The sequence below is a fragment of the Canis aureus genome, chromosome 32 (assembly GCF_053574225.1).
Source record: "Canis aureus isolate CA01 chromosome 32, VMU_Caureus_v.1.0, whole genome shotgun sequence".
Lineage (NCBI taxonomy): Eukaryota > Metazoa > Chordata > Mammalia > Carnivora > Canidae > Canis > Canis aureus.
In genome coordinates, this window is record NC_135642.1 from 13,665,149 (window position 1) to 13,681,529 (window position 16,381).

Sequence of the window (16,381 nt, forward strand, 5' to 3'; positions counted from 1 at the left end):
GACCGTTCCTCCCGCTCAGACACACCTGCCTGACCCCCTCACCCTGCTTGGGTGGGGATCTCGGTTTTGTTCCCTGATGTCTCCTTAGTCGGGTGTCTGGCATATAATGGGTAGTGGATAAGTACATACTGAATGGAGAAAGAAGGGGGAAGACTCTCCATAAGACCTGGAGGGAAGCTGGCTTCTGCCAACCACCTGCCTGGTGGATGGGGCTACACCTCTGGGTACTGTCCCTGGGTACCCTTTGTTGTATCTGCCTGAAGTCTGAAGGATCTACTCCGTGCTCAGCCTTCCTCTCCTGGCACATCAGAGCCCTTTGGCATTCTCCCCAGCTTGTAGTTGGAGCAGCTGGTCAGTGGGGTGTTGGAGGCTGCTCAGACTGGCTTGCGAAGGCTGATCTTCCCACTTTGTGTTTAGTGATATCTCACTGGTAGCTTGGAATCAGCCGCGGTGGAGGTATCGATGCTGCAGAAATTAGCAAATGCTACAAATGAGGGGTTTTATTCCCTCTGCTCTCAGAGCTGGTTGTTAAACATTTAGCAGCACACGCTGATCTGGGTTCAAATCAACTGTCTTCCCTGAAACTGCAGGTGCCTTGCTTTGCTGAGTGTGGTCCCCAGAGCCTGGCATGGAGTATCCAGCACATGACAAGGTCTCCAGAAATGAGTGCATTCCATACTCTGCTACTCCTTAACCCTGTGTGGGGGCAACAGTATGTATAGTAGAGGCGAGACAAGGCTGTCACTATCATAGACTATGTATCAGTGACATGCTGTGTATCAAAGCTCGAGGGGAGCTGCAAAGCCTCTGACAAGGGCCACAGGGCTCCCGCTCTTTCCAAGTACCTGGAGGACAGGTGGCTGGCTCACAGGCTCTTGTACCTGGGACCAAAAAGGGCCTGGCATTTTGTGGCTGTCAGCTTTCTACTCCTCCCTGTGCTCAGGGACCACAGTACCACCATCCCTAGCTTTGGCTTCTAAGCTCCCCAGCCCCTCTCAAGCATGCCAGGGTCCCGGGGGCTGTGACTTCCAACCCAGGTTGTAAGTGACAGGCACACACAGGTTCAGCCCAGCCAATTCCACCCAGCTCAGTGATTTTGCAGCCTCCAGGAACAGCCACCTCATGGCTTCTGGACCTGAGGCCAGGTGCCCTGTGGGCTTCTCAAATACTGGCTGTCAGTAAAATGACCCCTGCCTACCTGCTCTGACACTGGCCATTAGGTCCTTACAGGTCCCTGGGGTTTTTGCCTCTTTTAATGACTATTTCTTTGGACAATCTCTTTCAGGAGACTGTGGCTCCCTCCTCCAGCCCCTCCCTGCTAACTGAAGCAGCCTCTCCAAGGCAGAACTGCCTCTTTTCCCTCCACCGTGTGGCTCAGTACCCAGGGCTCTTCTCCTGTGTCCTACCCTCAGCCTGCCTCCCACAACCCTGCATCCAGACTCTGCTGGCCCACTGACCATGTGTCTTGCCTGATAAATTATTTCCTTATTTAGGAAAGGAGAAAGTTAAAAGGAAATCAGGGTGCCTTGAGGCTCAGTCAACTGCCTGCCTTCGGCTCAGGTCATGGTCCCAGGGTCCTGGGATCAAGCCCCCATTGGGGCTCCCTGCTCTGCGGGGAGTCTGCTTCTCCATCTACACCTCCCCCTGTTCGTGCATGCACTCTCCCTCTATGTCAAATAAACAAATAAAATCTTAAAAAAAAAAAAGAGTACACTGAATCTTACAGCTTAGAATCCTGCAAATCTCTCATTGCAGGCAACTGCGCATTTCATATGAAGGCTGTCCCCCCCCACTTTGGTGCCCTCTAAGCTGGGAGTGCTGTTCAAGGAAAGGCTGTACTTTCTGGACCTCTGTCCCCAGCTGCTATTCCTGGAGTCAGGCTCCCGATCCTCTGCTCTGCCCTGGCCAGCCCAGAAGGATGACCTAGCACTCCAGCCGATCCCGGCTGCCTGCCCCTGGCCCAGAAGCGGTCTCCCCGGTGCCCACCTTGCCCCTAAGGAAAGCCAGAGCTCGGCTGCTGTTCTCCAGGAAGTGTGCCCGCATGCGGCCCCGGCTGGGGGGTGGTAGGGCCTCCCCCGAGATGAGCTCCAGCAGCCGAAGTAGGTGGGTACCATCAGCCAGCTCTCTGTACAGGTTCTGGATCTTGATGCCCACCTAGGCGACGTAGGGTAAAGGCACAGGGTCAGCGCCCCCCCACCCCCCACACGTCTGGTGGATCCCAGGACCCGGGAGGTACAGCCCAGAGCAGCTTCCTCAGGGAAGCACAGCCTCAGCTGTGCTGGAGGGTCAATAGAAGTGGCTTCAGCTGGGCTCTGGGGTCTGCACGAAGTTGCAGCCAGGTGACCTCACAGCTGGCCCTGAGTCTGCTGGCCGGGGAGTGAGGGGGACAGTAGAGGTGGGCTGTGGGGCGCCGCCGGCACACTCACCCGGCCATGCCAGAAGATGTTGTTGATCCAGTTGGTGAAAGTCTTCTCCTGCATCCGTGTGTGCTGCGCCTGCAGCTTGCGAACGAGGCTCATCTCGTAGGCAGAGTCCATGGTGGGACGGGCCTGGGAGAGCTGCCCCGGGGCTCTGCGGCTGGCCTCCTGCTTCAGGTGCCCTGTAGCCCCAAGGAGCTGCTGGGGACTGTGCGGCTGACCAGCCATCGGGCCTGCAGCCCTTTAGGGACGAGGGGCCTCCAGATGCTTCCCTGAGCTGGAGATGTTGAGGGGTGTGGAGGCTGGGGCAGGGGCGTGAGCGGTCCTCATATTTGGTGGGGGGTTTGCGGCTCGGGGCCTAGCCAGGTAAGGTTCTGGTGCTCCCGCTGGTGCCCTCAGAGCCCTTTGCCCCACCCCACACCAGGACTGGCCCCTGCTCCTTGGGATGAAAGGATGGGCAGAAGGAAAACAGGAAACTGCTCACCTTGGCGATGTCTGTACCTGGAAAGAGACCCTAGTGGACAGATGGGAGCGGCAGATAGCAGGGGCTGTGCTGGGAGGGAGAGAACCACAGGAGAGGCCAAGGCCCTCCTCTTGAGCTGGAGGGGCGGGGGTGACCGCACACAGCCGGACATTGTCCTCCCACCTGCCAGAAGGCTTGGCCCAGACTGGGAGGGGGTGGCTCTGGAATGTGCCAGCCTGTGGCTCCAGGATCTCCTCCTCATCTTCCCCCCACCTCCCATGCTCCCAGCATCAGATGGGGGTCCTGGCTGTCAAGACACAGAGGCCTGTGGGATGCGTCTCAGGTTGGCTCTGGGTGGGGGTGCCACGAGGGTGCTGCAGTCCAGGTAAAAGGCACCTACATGGCAGAGCCTCTGGACAGAAGCTTCTGTACCCCCTTCCCAGTCTGGGACTGCTCTTCTATACCCCTGCAGCACCTAGGGCGGGGGTGGGGTGGGGGGTGGGAGGCAGCATGCCCTCTCATCCTGCCCAGGGGCATGCCGCATAGACGGAGGGGAGTCCTTGGGCCCTGCGCTCGGCCTTCCAGGCCCTGACCTGGCCCAGGTGCACCCACAGTGGGTGCTCCCTCATGCTCGGGGGCCACTTTCTGAAGAGGGGTCTCCCTGGGAAGGGGTAACTTGGAGCTGCAAAGGTGGTGGAAATGAAATGAGAGTCCCCTCCAAAGCTGGAGACGTGGTGTTCGCTTTTGGGGGGTTCACGGTGAGGCCCCCAGCACCTGTGCTTCCAGAGAGCTGTCTGGGTCTTGGGGCTCAGGGCAGGGGCTGTGGAGGAAGCCTGCAGGCAACTCGCTCTCCCTCCCTGAGCAATCTGGAACTGCATGCCGGAGACAGTTCTAACTCCGGTGGCTTCACAAAATGTTCTGGCTAAACTCTGCACTGCACGTTCACCCGGCAGCCACGGAGACTCTTGAGAGGAGATGCAGCGCTCCTCAGGCAGGTGTCCTTGGTAGCCAAGGCTGGTGAGAGGAGGGGAGGCCGCAGGTTGCCCTCCAGAGCTGGGCAGGACAAAGCACTCCAGAACTCCACGCCCGAGGCTGGGAATGAGGGGCATGGTGCTCTTGGGGTAGTGTAGCTCCCCTGCATCTGAGAGGAGCATCCTCCCCTTGCCCTCTCCCTGTTAGGTCCCTCCTGCCCCTGGCTGGATTCCTAATGTTGGAGTGAGCTCAGGCTTCTTCCTTGCTCATAACCCCAGATCCAGTCAGTCCTCAGTGGCGGCTGCTACCTGCTCCCCAAAATTCCATGGTCTACCCTCCCACCTGGTCTACTTGCACTGCTCCTGCACGGCCCCATCACGGTTCCCTGACTCCACATCTTGCCCGCACATCAGCCTATGCACAGCCCACCAGTTACCTCCCAGAGCACAACTCTGCTCATGCCTATGAAGACTCCTCATTGCCTGAACAGGACCAGAACCTTCCTTTTTTTTTTTTTTTTTTTTTTTAAATTTATTTATTCATGAGACACAGAGAGAGAGAGAGAGAGAGAGAGGCAGAGACACAGGCAGAGGGAGAAGCAGGCTCCCTGCAGGGATCCCGACGTGGGACCAATCCTGGTTCTCCAAGATCAGGACCTCGGGCTGAAGGCGGCGCTAAACTGCTGAGCCACCTGGGCTGCCCGACCAGAGGTTACCTGCCCACATTGGGGCTTCAGCTGTTCTTTCAGCTTAGAATGTCTTCTCTGATCCTCATCGTCCACATTTTCCTATCCTATCAGCCCCAGTTAAAATCTTGCTCCTTCTAGCAGGTTCCTTGCCCCTTGCTCCCAGCTTATTTCTCCTCCTATTAATACCCTTGGCCTGGGGCATCTTTTATGATGAATTGCATGATGCTTTGCACACAAACCTCAACAGAGATTATTGTATTAGGTTGCTGAGTGGGGCTGGGGAACTGCTTTTCTTCCTCCTTAGCTCAGATGTAGCTAAAGCCATTGCACATGTGGCAAAGGAACTGGTTCTTTTGCTGCGGCTGATTGCAGCCCCTGCTGAAATGAAAATCCCTTGCTAGTCAATACAGTTTGGGATTATTTATGTGGCAAGTAACTAAAATCTCGAGTCAAACAAACATAAACAATATAAAAGGAATGTTTTGACCCAGAGGACTGAAATGTCTGGCAGGAAGAGGACTTTAGGTGAAGTTTGATCCAGCAGTTCAAATGATGCCACCACAGGCCTGGACTCTGTCCTCAATGCTTCCTTCACCTTCATGCCCCAGAAGGTGGTTGCTTTAGCCTAACCTCAGTCTTCAGCCCCCAGTAGCTCTGGGCACTCCTCTCAATGCCATTCATGTTGTAGCAATAGTTTCACTTCTTTAGAGAGGGAGGACGTCTCTCTCAAGAGTTAGAAGAGAAGTCCAAGGGGCTTGACTCTCACAGGTTTGAATTAAACCACATGTCCATTCCTAAACCAATTTTGTGACCTGGGGAATGAAATAACTCTAAGTGGTTCAAGCCAGTCAGGAGAAGTGTCCATCTCACCCTAACCTCATGGCTCAGATGGAGGGTGGGGAAGTAGGGAGCATTCTGCAAAGGAAATTCTGGGTCTGGATCACCACAAGGGTAGATGGGGGACAGTGGGGAAAACCCAGATGTCTGCTGTGGTGGGGGTGGGGGTGTGGGTGTGACAGGAGGCAGGGGCAATGCCAGCCAGGTAGGGGGCTCCAACCTTAGCACCACTTCACTATCAGGCACGGGGACTTGCCTCTGAGCTGAAGAGCACCAGGCAGCAGGCACCTATGTCCTTTGAGCACGCTCAGTGATGCCCTTCCCAGCCTCCGAAGGGCCCCCTCTTCTATCCTGGTTTCCAGTCATCCTCAGCTGGGGACTGCTTCCAGACCTGGCCTCTGCCCCCAGCAGGAGCTGCTTGCCAGCTAAAAGCCCCACTTTGGGAGTCTCCCAGCCTAGAGGATCTGCAGAGTTGGGGGTCACCGTGCGTGCGGGATGGTCACCGCACAAGGGGCACGCCCTCCCCACTAACCCCTCGGCCTCATTTCAGCAGGGAGCCAACAGATCCCTGCTTTACTCCTTGAGACAACTGGGTCACTGGAAAACCAGAGCCAACGGAGGAAAGGTAGTGAATATTTTCAGAAGTTTATTGATCAATAGATTGTGTCTTTTTTTGACACTTCTAAACAAGATTACAAAAAAATAGAAGCATTGTGTATTAACTGCATTGGCGAATTGACATGTAACTTGATACACTCTTAAATTAGGCCCATGTTTACCTGAATAAACTCAGTGGTTACCTGTCCTAAGAATGTTAATCCTCTACTACATTCCACAGAGGAAATAAATCGCTTTCCTTATCTTCAGGGCAATTTCCCCGGGGCATCGGTCTGGGCATAACGAAGAAGTGCAATGGTGCAGAGTGGAGAGGCGCCGGGGCGGTGAACCCCATGCCGGGCGGGGGACGCGGTGTGGTGTGGTGGGCAGGCGGCAACTGGGGAGACCAGCAGAAAACGGGGAAGGGCTGTGGTCGGGGGCAGTGGGGCCAGGGCTCTTCGGAGGCTTCCCTTGGGCTGGTCATCAGGGTAGGGGTCGAGGGGAGGGCAGGAGGCTTTGGCGTCTCCGCACGTGCTCTCCGACCCACCTGGACACCCAGTCCCGTGATACGGAATTCAACTCCTCAAAGGCCCACCATCCTGAGGGAGGAAGCACGGCTCCAGATCTAAAGATGCTCTAGCTGCAGGACAAACATCTCGAGGAGAACCCAGTCCAGCCCTGGACAGGCGAAAGTGGGCTAAATGAACGGCCCTCCCCATTGCAGGGTGACCCCCAGGCCATCGGTGGGTGCAGTGAGGGCTGGATGCCTGCATGTCGCCACGGAGCTGGATGGCTTCCATAGGGCTTGCAGCAACACTTCTTGCCAGGTAGGGTCAGCAGGGCCTCATGAGCAGGCTTACGGCTTGGAACTGACTTTGAGAAGAGGCCAAAATTGTTTTTCCTCCTAAACTCAAGGCTGCGGAGGTTTGTTACATGTATCACATGCTGGATGGAAAATAGATTCAGGATTTTTAGATTTTCTTTTGTGGAGTTGTGGAGAGCATGGAGAGTTAGTTTCACAGTCCTAGAGCTGACCTACCTCCACCCTCCTGCCCACCTGTAAACACGCGCGGGATGGGGTGCTTTGAAAGTTGGGGCAGCGTGGGAGGACCATGTGGTCGGGCAATATGAACAGAATTCTAAAGGGCTCTGCTGTCCCCCAGCCCTGTGGCACAGGGAGGTGGGATAATGAGTGTTGTGGACACAGACTCAAGGAGCTTTGTGTGGATCCTGGGAAGATATGGGTCCTCATCCTTGGCAGCGGTCCCTAATCTTTTCTAGTGCTTTTCTTTCCAATCCACTTTTCAAAATGAAGGACTTCATGTTGTAAGAAAAGACGTTAAGAAAAATGGGCGTGTGATTTCTCTCTTTTTTTTTCCTTTCTTAGCAGCTGCTAGATGTTCTCCTACCTGACGGCATGGGGGTAGTGATCACAATGCCATGAGAAGCTTCCTTCCATGTGGAAGGCAGAAACCTCAGTCTGCTGGCCCTCTAATAAAAGTTTTCCTGTAGATCTCTGCATAGACAAAGCTTGGCCATATCTGCATATTTACACATTGACAAGTGTCAAGAATACATACTCATGTGGTGTGTGTGTGTGTGTGTGTGTGTGTGTGTGTATATCTTTATATATGATGATTGAGAAGAATTAAAGGAGCAGGATAATTCTGAATGGAAAATCAGCTTACCCTGGGATCTCTAATCCTTTGGAGCAATGAATTCTCTTTTCTTCTGTTTTGCCCTTTAGTGGACCCCCTGGTGGGTACACACTTGGGCAGTCCTCAGGCATTCACCAAACCATCTGTTTATGACAGCACTGACATAAACCTTTCTTTGTTGTGTTTGTAACTAACTTAAAATTAATTTAATTTAAAAGTGCTCATTAAGATTAAAAACCGTATTACAAATTTACTTCTCTTAAAATGACATTATTTAGGAAGTAAACCAGGGAGTGTGAGGGCTGGCATCTGGACAAAAACTTCCTCCCAAATATAAATTTTCTCAAGTCTGCATTTCTGACCCGGATGTCACTCACAGGTGATATCAGAGGAAAAAAAAGTGGTTTTTGGAAGGCTCAGGGTGCACTGTTCTGATTTGATTCACTTTGGTGCCATGTGGCCATTGTCATGTTGTGCTTCTCTTTTGTATTGCATAAATAATAATGAAATGAATCCCTAAGCTGCAGCGCACAGAGGAGGGGCAGTGACAATGAGTATTAACCAACTCCACTTGACGGGCATTTGAGCCAGTGAACCGGAGAGGTTTATACCAAGACTCAGAAAGAGAACACTCAGGAATCAATGGGCAGGTAGCTACCAAAATCCTGCCATGTTCTTTTTATTTTTTTATCAGTGACTTTTATTCAAGCATCTCTGTCCTGCACTAAATCCTGCCTTGTGAAGAAAAGGTTTCATATGAAAGAGTCTATCCTGTTTCTGTATAAAGGCTTTTCCTATAAGAAAGAAAAGCTGGACATAATAAAAATGCCTTTTTTTTTTTAAATAAAAATAGTGTCTAAAGCTAGAAAGTGACCTTTTCTCCCTGACAGCTTGGGGTGGGCTTGCCTCTCCTTCTCGTGTCCCTAGGCTCAGCACACTGCAGCTACCAAGGGACGGCTTTGCTGAATTTAAATCCTGCCATTGACCAAGAAGCCTTGGGGACATGTCACCACACTGACGACTGTGGAGAACCACCTCTCTCCTTTACTGTAGGTTGAATATGATAAATAGACTTTGCTACACATTATTGGGTAGGCCAGTGAGAAGAGCTGACCTTCAAGACTTCAGCATGACTTGAATACTAGAAATTTTGCCAGGGGCCAATAAAGATTCTGACTTCCAAATTCCTAACCAAATACCACTTTGCTGGGAGGGGTCAGGGTGGGGGGAGCTCTGGGTGGGTTAGTCAGGGGGCTGCTGGGTGTCACAGATGCTCTCTGCTGGCCTGGCTGTCTGTTCTGTTTGAGCCTGCAGGAGGGATGGGTGCATACAAAGGCACAGTGAGCCCTCCTTTCAAACCTAGGGGAAGCAGTCTTCTTTTTGGTAGACGGTCTGGAGAGATCAGAAACCTTCTGTGCTCTATTGTTTTCCACTCTCATTACAGCAGGAAACAAAATAAATAAGATTAACTTTGCTCCCTCCTCGTACCCTCTAAGGGACAGACAGGAGCCAAGGCAGGTGCGTGATGATGTGTGGTCCAGTGCAGCACAGGCTCGCCTGCTCCGGAAGAGCCCCCAGCTTACCCCCTCTGGTTGTGGGATTCTACGCAGCCCGCCTCCGTCTACCAGGCTTCCAAGTACTCTTTGGTCAATTCCTCTTTTTTCTCAACCCTTTAATCTCCTTATCCACCCCTTCCTCCCAATATTAATAGGAACTCAGGGAATTTTGGAGGTGAAAGAACCTCAGCTAGTGTCCAGTGTCTGCCCTCCTCATTCCACAGGTGGGGAAACTGAGGCCATGGCCAGGGTCAGTGAGTCAGCGGCAGCACAGGCCTCAGGCCCAGGGCCCCCGATCCCTATGGCCCACTGCCTGCCCCAAGAGTAGCCCACCCTTCAGTCGGCCTTCGGGAAGGACTTCCTGTGGGACGGGGGCACAAGGTGTGGGGGCAGGCTGTTGGGCAGCTCGTAGCCATCAAGCTTGATCTTGATGAGGTGCTTGGCCAGCGCAAACTCCTCCTCGTCCAGCATGCCGTCACAGTCACAGTCGGCCAGCTTCCAGATCTTACCCAGGACGCTGTTGGGCAGCTTGGATGTCACCATCTCCTTCTTGGCATTGACACCTGATATCTTGCCATTGACGGGCGACAGGGTGTAGAAGAGCTCATCGTAGACGGGCTTGTCTTTGGCCACGACCCACTCCTCCTCGTCGGCACCCTCCTTGGCGCCCTCCCCGTAGCCCTGGTTGAAGGGGCCCTCGGTGGTGCCGTCGAAGGCGCCACCCTGCACGAGCTGCGTCGGCGTGCTCATCTCCTCCTGGCTGATGAGGTTCATCAGGGATGAGATCTTACTGCTCAGCATGTTGTCTACCGCCTCGATCAGCTTGGGCTTCAGTGAGTGGAATTTGGTGAAGTCATAGTTCTCCAGCTGTTCCTGCAAAAGGAGAAACCACAGACTTGGTCACGTGCGCTCGCTTCAGGAAACAGACAGGAAGTGGAAGAGCTGGAGGCAGAGTTCTTCCATAGGCAGACATCCCACCCCATCCCTGGGCTGCTCCAGAGCTCTCTCTTTGGTAAGGTTCCCACATCTGAATTCACCAGATCCAGGAGCAGCTTTAGGAATAAGAAACGAAGATGCGTGGAATACAACTTCTTGCTGGCCTTCTAGAATTTTCTTAACAGAAATATTACACATAAAGCCCATATAAAAACTCCCATACTTGGAATTATCTGCATTTATATGGCAAAACTGCTGTTGAAGACATTTTCCAAAGGTCATAAAAGGCCCCAGGTAACTCTCACAATTCAGAACAAGTTTGTCTCCTGCAATGAACAGGTAGTTTCTTCCCTTAGACAACGAGAGGGTGTAGCCCCAGCACCCCAGGCAGGGTATCTGAGGAGCAGTAGCTTTTCTTACCTTAGATGTCTGATGTAATGGTCTCCTTCTTCTTCCTCTTAGTTATGTAGCTTTTCCTTTTCTAATGACTTTCTTCTATTTCATGTTATCATTTTTCCACTGTAAGCTAAGTCAAACCCTTCTTGAAAGTAGGATACTACCTCTCATTTCTTATATGGGCTTTATGTGAAATATTTCTGTTAGGAAAATTCTAGAAGGCCAGCAAGGGGCCATCCACATGTGCAATTATCTGGAGATGAAGTAGGGAGATCCTTAAGTAAAGGAGGTTTTCATATACCCCACAGACCTGACTGTTCTTGGCAGAAGTAATGTCATGGACAGTCAGGGGAGAAAAAGGGGCAAAACTCTGTGTAATCATAATATCACATCTTTATTGTAAAAATTTGGGGAAAAGCTGAAAGACAAAATAAAAAATTTAAATCACTTATAATTCTATCACCTAGCAATAACTTCTGCTAATATTCTTTGGGCACCCATTACTAGCCATTTCTATAAATATGTGCGTGCATGCACACGCACAAGCACACTTAAACTGAAATAAGACCACACTGTTTGACAACCTGTGTTTTTAAGAAAAAAAAATGTATCACATCTTTCCCTGAGGATAATTTTTATGCAACCTTATTCTTAATAGCTGTATAAGATTAAACTGTACAGCTGGGCCATTCTTCCTCTACCCTATCCCATGTGGTTGCACGTGTCTCCAATAGAGCATCAAAAGTGGGTCTCTAGAGGGTCCCAGCAGGGCAGACATTCTGTGCTATCACTTAGAATTGGGGCCCTGAGCTTCAGATGGAGGGACAGAGCTAAAAGCTAAACAGCTTGATGGATCTTTAGAGGTACCTCCAACACTCTTCTCAGTAGCGAACTCTGACGCCCTCAAATCACGCAGGGCTGGGCTGGGCTGGGCTGACACCCGGTGGGCAGCCTGTGCTCAGCTGGAAGCTGCAGGGTGGGGAGGGCCTGGTTTCTAAACCCATTCTGGTTTGCGTGTCGTCGATCCTCACCGACAGAGCAGAGTCACTGTGTGCCAAGTCACCGCGTGCCACTCCAATACCAGGACTAAACAACACTGCCAACACGTTGGGCTCCCCCTGCCACTATTTCAGTCAGCCGAGGGGATTGGGACGAGAAAGCCCAGGAGGAGACCAGGCAGCCTACACAAAAATCCAAGTGCTGCTGGGGTAAACAAGTCTGGATTCCCCTGGGTGCACAGACACCTACCCTGCTTCCTCGTGAATGAGCCTGAGCTCTGAGCACACACAAAGCTGCTGTGTCTGGCCATGCAGACGAACGAGGGCGGTATCCGCCCGAACTTTCCATCCGCTTGCAGGGTACATGGATTCAGACTGCAAACCTCTGGGAAGCTGGCAGGGGAAACGGCCACACGTTTGCAGGGGTGGACAGCAAGTAAGAGCAGCAGCCACCCTTGCCTGGAGGGCACAGAGGAAGTAAACCCTACACTCTGATGCCGAGGCCTGACCAGGGAATGCGGGTACAAGTGAAACCACTGCCGCCCCTGCCTTCCATCAAGTTTGCTCCGAAAAGAAATCTTTGTATTGGGATGAATACACATTGGGGAATTTAAAGATTTACCCATCAACAATTGTATCCATCAAAGCCACCATGCGGGGGATCCTGGAACTTCTCCCTCCCAAACTACGAAGGTCAGTTCCAAGCCCAGTCTTTGCTGGGCTATCTCTTGCCCACTCCCAGCATTCACCGGGAGCAGTTTTTCAATTTACAGTTGGGCTGGGCAGGTGGGGGTGGCTCTGCTGCCCTTTGCTGTTGAAATGCTGCCAACTCATCAGCTGAAGAGGGGGGCAAATTCTCTGAGGAGGGAAACTGAGTCTGTGATAAAGAGGGCCTTGCTGGTGTCCTCCTTCTCCGGTCTGGACACATCAGTGTAGTAAGTCAGATGCCCTCCCGAGAGGATGCAGGGCAGACACAGGCTGCTTCACCTGCAGGTCACAGGCCTCTCCCAGCACTGGGCAAAAGCCTTCAAAATACACTCAGCTCACTGCTAGAGCAGAGTCACCCCAACCAGCTTGGTCTCTGAGCACACAGGGAGAGCAGAAACCTAAGCTGGCATCGGGGAGCTCTCTGAGCCATGTGACGATCAGAACAAAGTTACCTCCCAAGTTATGTCCTGGCTGCTGTCCCAAGCATAGTTGACGTGAGGCTGAACACCTGTGTTGGAGGGGATGTCAGATGCTCAACAGATTCCAAGATGACAGAGGCCCTGGCCCACAGCCTCAAGCCCCCAAAACTTCCTAGCTTGAAGTATCAGGTGATGGCAAGCATCCAGGACTGCCTTGTTCTTTGGGGATTTCCTGAAGGGACTGGGGTGGTGTGATCAGGGCCTACCCAGCTTCCTGGGACTTGCTCTGAAAACTGCTGGTCTCTTAAAAGCTGTGTGGGCATCAGGGCTAGGTCAGGATCTGAGAATTTCACTACCCTACAGGTGCTAGGGTGTAAACACACACTAATTTACCAATGAGCTCATCTAACAATTCACTGGGCCACATCCCAGGTGCTGGGGATACGGCAGTGCACAGGACATGGGTCGCTGGCCTCATGGAGCCTTATGAGGGAGAGAGCCACTGAATAAATAAATGAGTTACGCTGAAGCACAACAGCACTAGTGTAATGAAGAGCATACATCCTAACAACAGGCTCTGCTGCCAAAACTTCATTGCCAGCCACAGTCATTGTGGCAGATACTGTAATCCGGAATGTACACTCCGTAGGGGCAGGGATGTTTGCTGTTTGTTCACGGATTTATTCCAGGGACCTAAAACAGTGCCAGGCATGGCAGACTCAATTCATATTTCTTGGTGAGTAAATGCACACAGGTGAATGAGGGTACCTAGCAGGTGGCACTTCTTGTTCCAAGTGCTAGGGCACTCAGGCCTCTCCTGAGATGCTAGAAGTGGGGCACGCGGCTTCCTTGTCGTCTTCCTCAGGGACTGCCCCTCTGCTCCAGCTCTGAGAGGTCTGGGTTTCCTCTGACACTGCTGGGCCAAAGCTAACATGGCCATGAGCACCTCTGGTCACAGTGTGCTACCTGTGTTATGGGAGTTCACCTGGGGACAGGTTTGCAGGTCTTGTAAAGGAGGCTCACGGTGGCTTTCTGCTGGGCTGAGTGGTGCCTCGGGTCTGGGGACGGGGCACCTTCTTGTGGGTGGGGCACTGTAGTGGCTCGTTAGCCTAATGAGCCACCACAGAAGCCCCAGTAGCCCATCGTGTGCACCGTGTACTTATCCAGAGCTTTCATTTCAGTCAAGAAACTAATTTTCCATAAAAAAATATCTGAAGGCTGCAAGGAAACCGCTGTCCTTCAGTTTGGTCATGGGGTGCAGGGCATAGCCCAAGGGTGTGAAGCTGGGCCTGCTGAGGAAGACTACTCTGGAGGCCCAGTAGCCCTCCGATTAGCCATCCTGGGATCCGAATGGCTCGCTGTCCCCCACAATTTGTTCACTGAGTACAAGAATACCTATTTCATTCTTGGAAGAAAAGAGATGTTCTGGATTTAGTTTGAAGCCAGCTAAGTCATGTGTGACCACATCATATATTCCACATGCACTTATCAGCCTGAATCCTGCTGTCACGACAGTATGACTCACTCCTATGTTAGTGTATCCTTTACAGAAAGTTTGCATTAAAAAGCTGCCAAGGCTGAAGCTTCCCCTCCTGCTGCCTGTCGCTCCTCGCCTCCACTGCTCCATCTCTCCTCCTACGATGCCCTCCTGAGGCAGCCAGGCCAACTTGCATGTCTTCGACCTCTCTTCCTCCTGCCCCCTCCTCCTCTGTGGCTCAAGGCAGACGATGGTCCCTGGAGGCCTCCAGGGTGTGGCCAAAATTGCAGGATGCTCTGTCCAGCCTAATTAGTGCTCTTTGAAAGTTGGAGCTACAATTTGAAAACCAGAGGACTTTACACGCAAATCTAGATTTGCAGCTTCTCGCAAAATCACCCAGGCCTGTGTTCCCTCAAGGTAGCGGCCACACTGAAGTGGGGCACAGATTCCCTGCCCTGCCCCAAAGTGGGCCCTCATAAGTTCTCACTGTACTTGCAGACTTGTTTTCCTCCTAGGAGAACCATATTTCTCAAAACCCACATCTCCATCAAATGTGGGAAGACAAGAGAGAGTCTAAGGGGGTGATGTGCTTTTGCTTTGCCTGGCCTGCCTCATGAGCCACTGGCATCTGAGTCTGGGTGGTCTGCTTTCCAGAGAAGACTGTGGCCTCTAGTGCAGATGGGTCCTTGCTCTGGACCAAAATATGGTAGTCTGGCTCTGTGAGGAGCCAGGTGGCCTAGACTCACTTGGGAAGACATGGTCAGCACTGATGTCCTTAAATAACACTACTGTGGGGCGGCAGACACAGACATACTGGTCAGGCCGGGGTGGCTACATGCAGCACCCATCTGGGCTTATCTGGGGCTGCTCAGACACACTTAGGGAGACTCTAACATCAGGCCAAAAGTTGACCAATGGCAACCCGTAAGCAAAATCTTTAGTGAGCACAACTTGTTGTGCCCAGTGGAGTCCAGCCATGGATTCTGATTAGGGTTCTGAGGTTGCAACCGCAATATTGCCTGAGTATATACTCCCATACTGCTTGGCAGTGCAGGCCCGAGGAGGCCACCTGAAATGACCTCCATGGTCACTGTCAGCTCTAATTCCCTTAAGGTTCTGGGAATCCAAAAAACAGGTGTCACTTAACGCCAAAACAACTTTGAGCACAGCCTAAGAGGGCCGCTCATCTGATTTTTTGACATGATCTAAATTTACTTCTTTTTTTAAAATCATTATTTAAATTCAATTTAGTTAACACATAGTGTATTATTAATTTCACTTGGGGTAAAATTCACTTTCATTTGGGGTAAAATTCAGTGATTCATCAGTTGTGTACAACACCCAGTGCTCATCACATCACATGCCCTCCTTAATGCCCATCACCCAGTTACCTCATCCCCCCCACCCTCTCCCCTCCAGCAACCCTCAGTTTGTTTCCTAGAATTAAGCATCTCTTATGGTTTGTTTCCCTCTCTATTTTCATCTTATTTTATTTTTCCTTCTCTTTCTCTGTGTTCATCTCTCGTTTCTTAAATTCCACATGAGTGAAATCATCTAGTAAATTTCTTTCTCTGACTGATTTTGCTTAGCATAATACCCTCTGGTTCTAGCCACATCATCACAAATGGCAAGATTTCCTTCTTTTGATGGCTGAGTAATATTCCATTGGATAAATTTACTTCTTGAAATATGTCCCTTTTTGGTTAAATGTTTTGGGAGGCAGGCAATCTCTGCTTTATTCATAGAAGTCTATTATCATGGATTACCATTAGGAAGATGCATTCATTGCATTCTCTATCCTTTTTTTAAAGGTGTATGTGGGAGGGAGGGAGGGAGGGAGAGAGACAGAGAGAGAGAGACTTAAGCAGGCTCCACACCCAGTGCAGAGCCTGACATGGGGCTTGATCTCATGACCCTGAGATCATGACCTGAGCTAAAATCAAATGTTGGACGCTTAACTGAATGAGCCACCACAGTGCCCTGTGTTCTCTCTCCTTAAACCATGAAACCCTCATGCATACCCTGCAACCAGCCAGACAAGGTGGCATTGCCTCTCTATCACTTGCCCATGATGCTACGATGGGCTTCCAGTACCTGCATTGCCTTGACTTCTGGGAAGTCCCCAGCAGAAATCTGGTATTCTCGCTGCAGCTGAAGGTAGATTTCTGGCAATCTGCTGATAAGCTCTCTCTTCTTGTTTTCCTTTCCGAATACACTCGGCATCTCCTTCTTCAGGTAGCTGATAATGTAGGCATGGAC

At 51.6% G+C, this 16,381-nt stretch overlaps 2 protein-coding genes across 2 annotated transcripts in view; both read right to left on the reverse strand.

Annotated features, from left to right (window-relative positions):
- SPTBN5 (spectrin beta, non-erythrocytic 5) overlaps positions 1–2,645 on the reverse strand; it is a 47,480-nt gene extending 44,835 nt beyond the window's left edge. The window contains exons 1-2 of the mRNA XM_077880744.1: positions 2,427–2,645; positions 1,987–2,154 (exon numbers count right to left, since the gene is read on the reverse strand). Of these exons, the coding sequence (XP_077736870.1) occupies positions 1,987–2,154; positions 2,427–2,645 (387 nt within the window). The remainder of the gene's footprint in view (positions 1–1,986; positions 2,155–2,426) is intronic.
- Positions 2,646–6,006: 3,361 nt separating this feature from the next.
- EHD4 (EH domain containing 4) overlaps positions 6,007–16,381 on the reverse strand; it is an 80,212-nt gene continuing 69,837 nt past the window's right edge. Inside the window, exons 5-6 of the mRNA XM_077880753.1 lie at positions 16,217–16,381; positions 6,007–10,061 (exon numbers count right to left, since the gene is read on the reverse strand). Coding sequence (XP_077736879.1) covers positions 9,525–10,061; positions 16,217–16,381 — 702 coding nt within the window. The 3' untranslated portion in view covers positions 6,007–9,524. The remainder of the gene's footprint in view (positions 10,062–16,216) is intronic.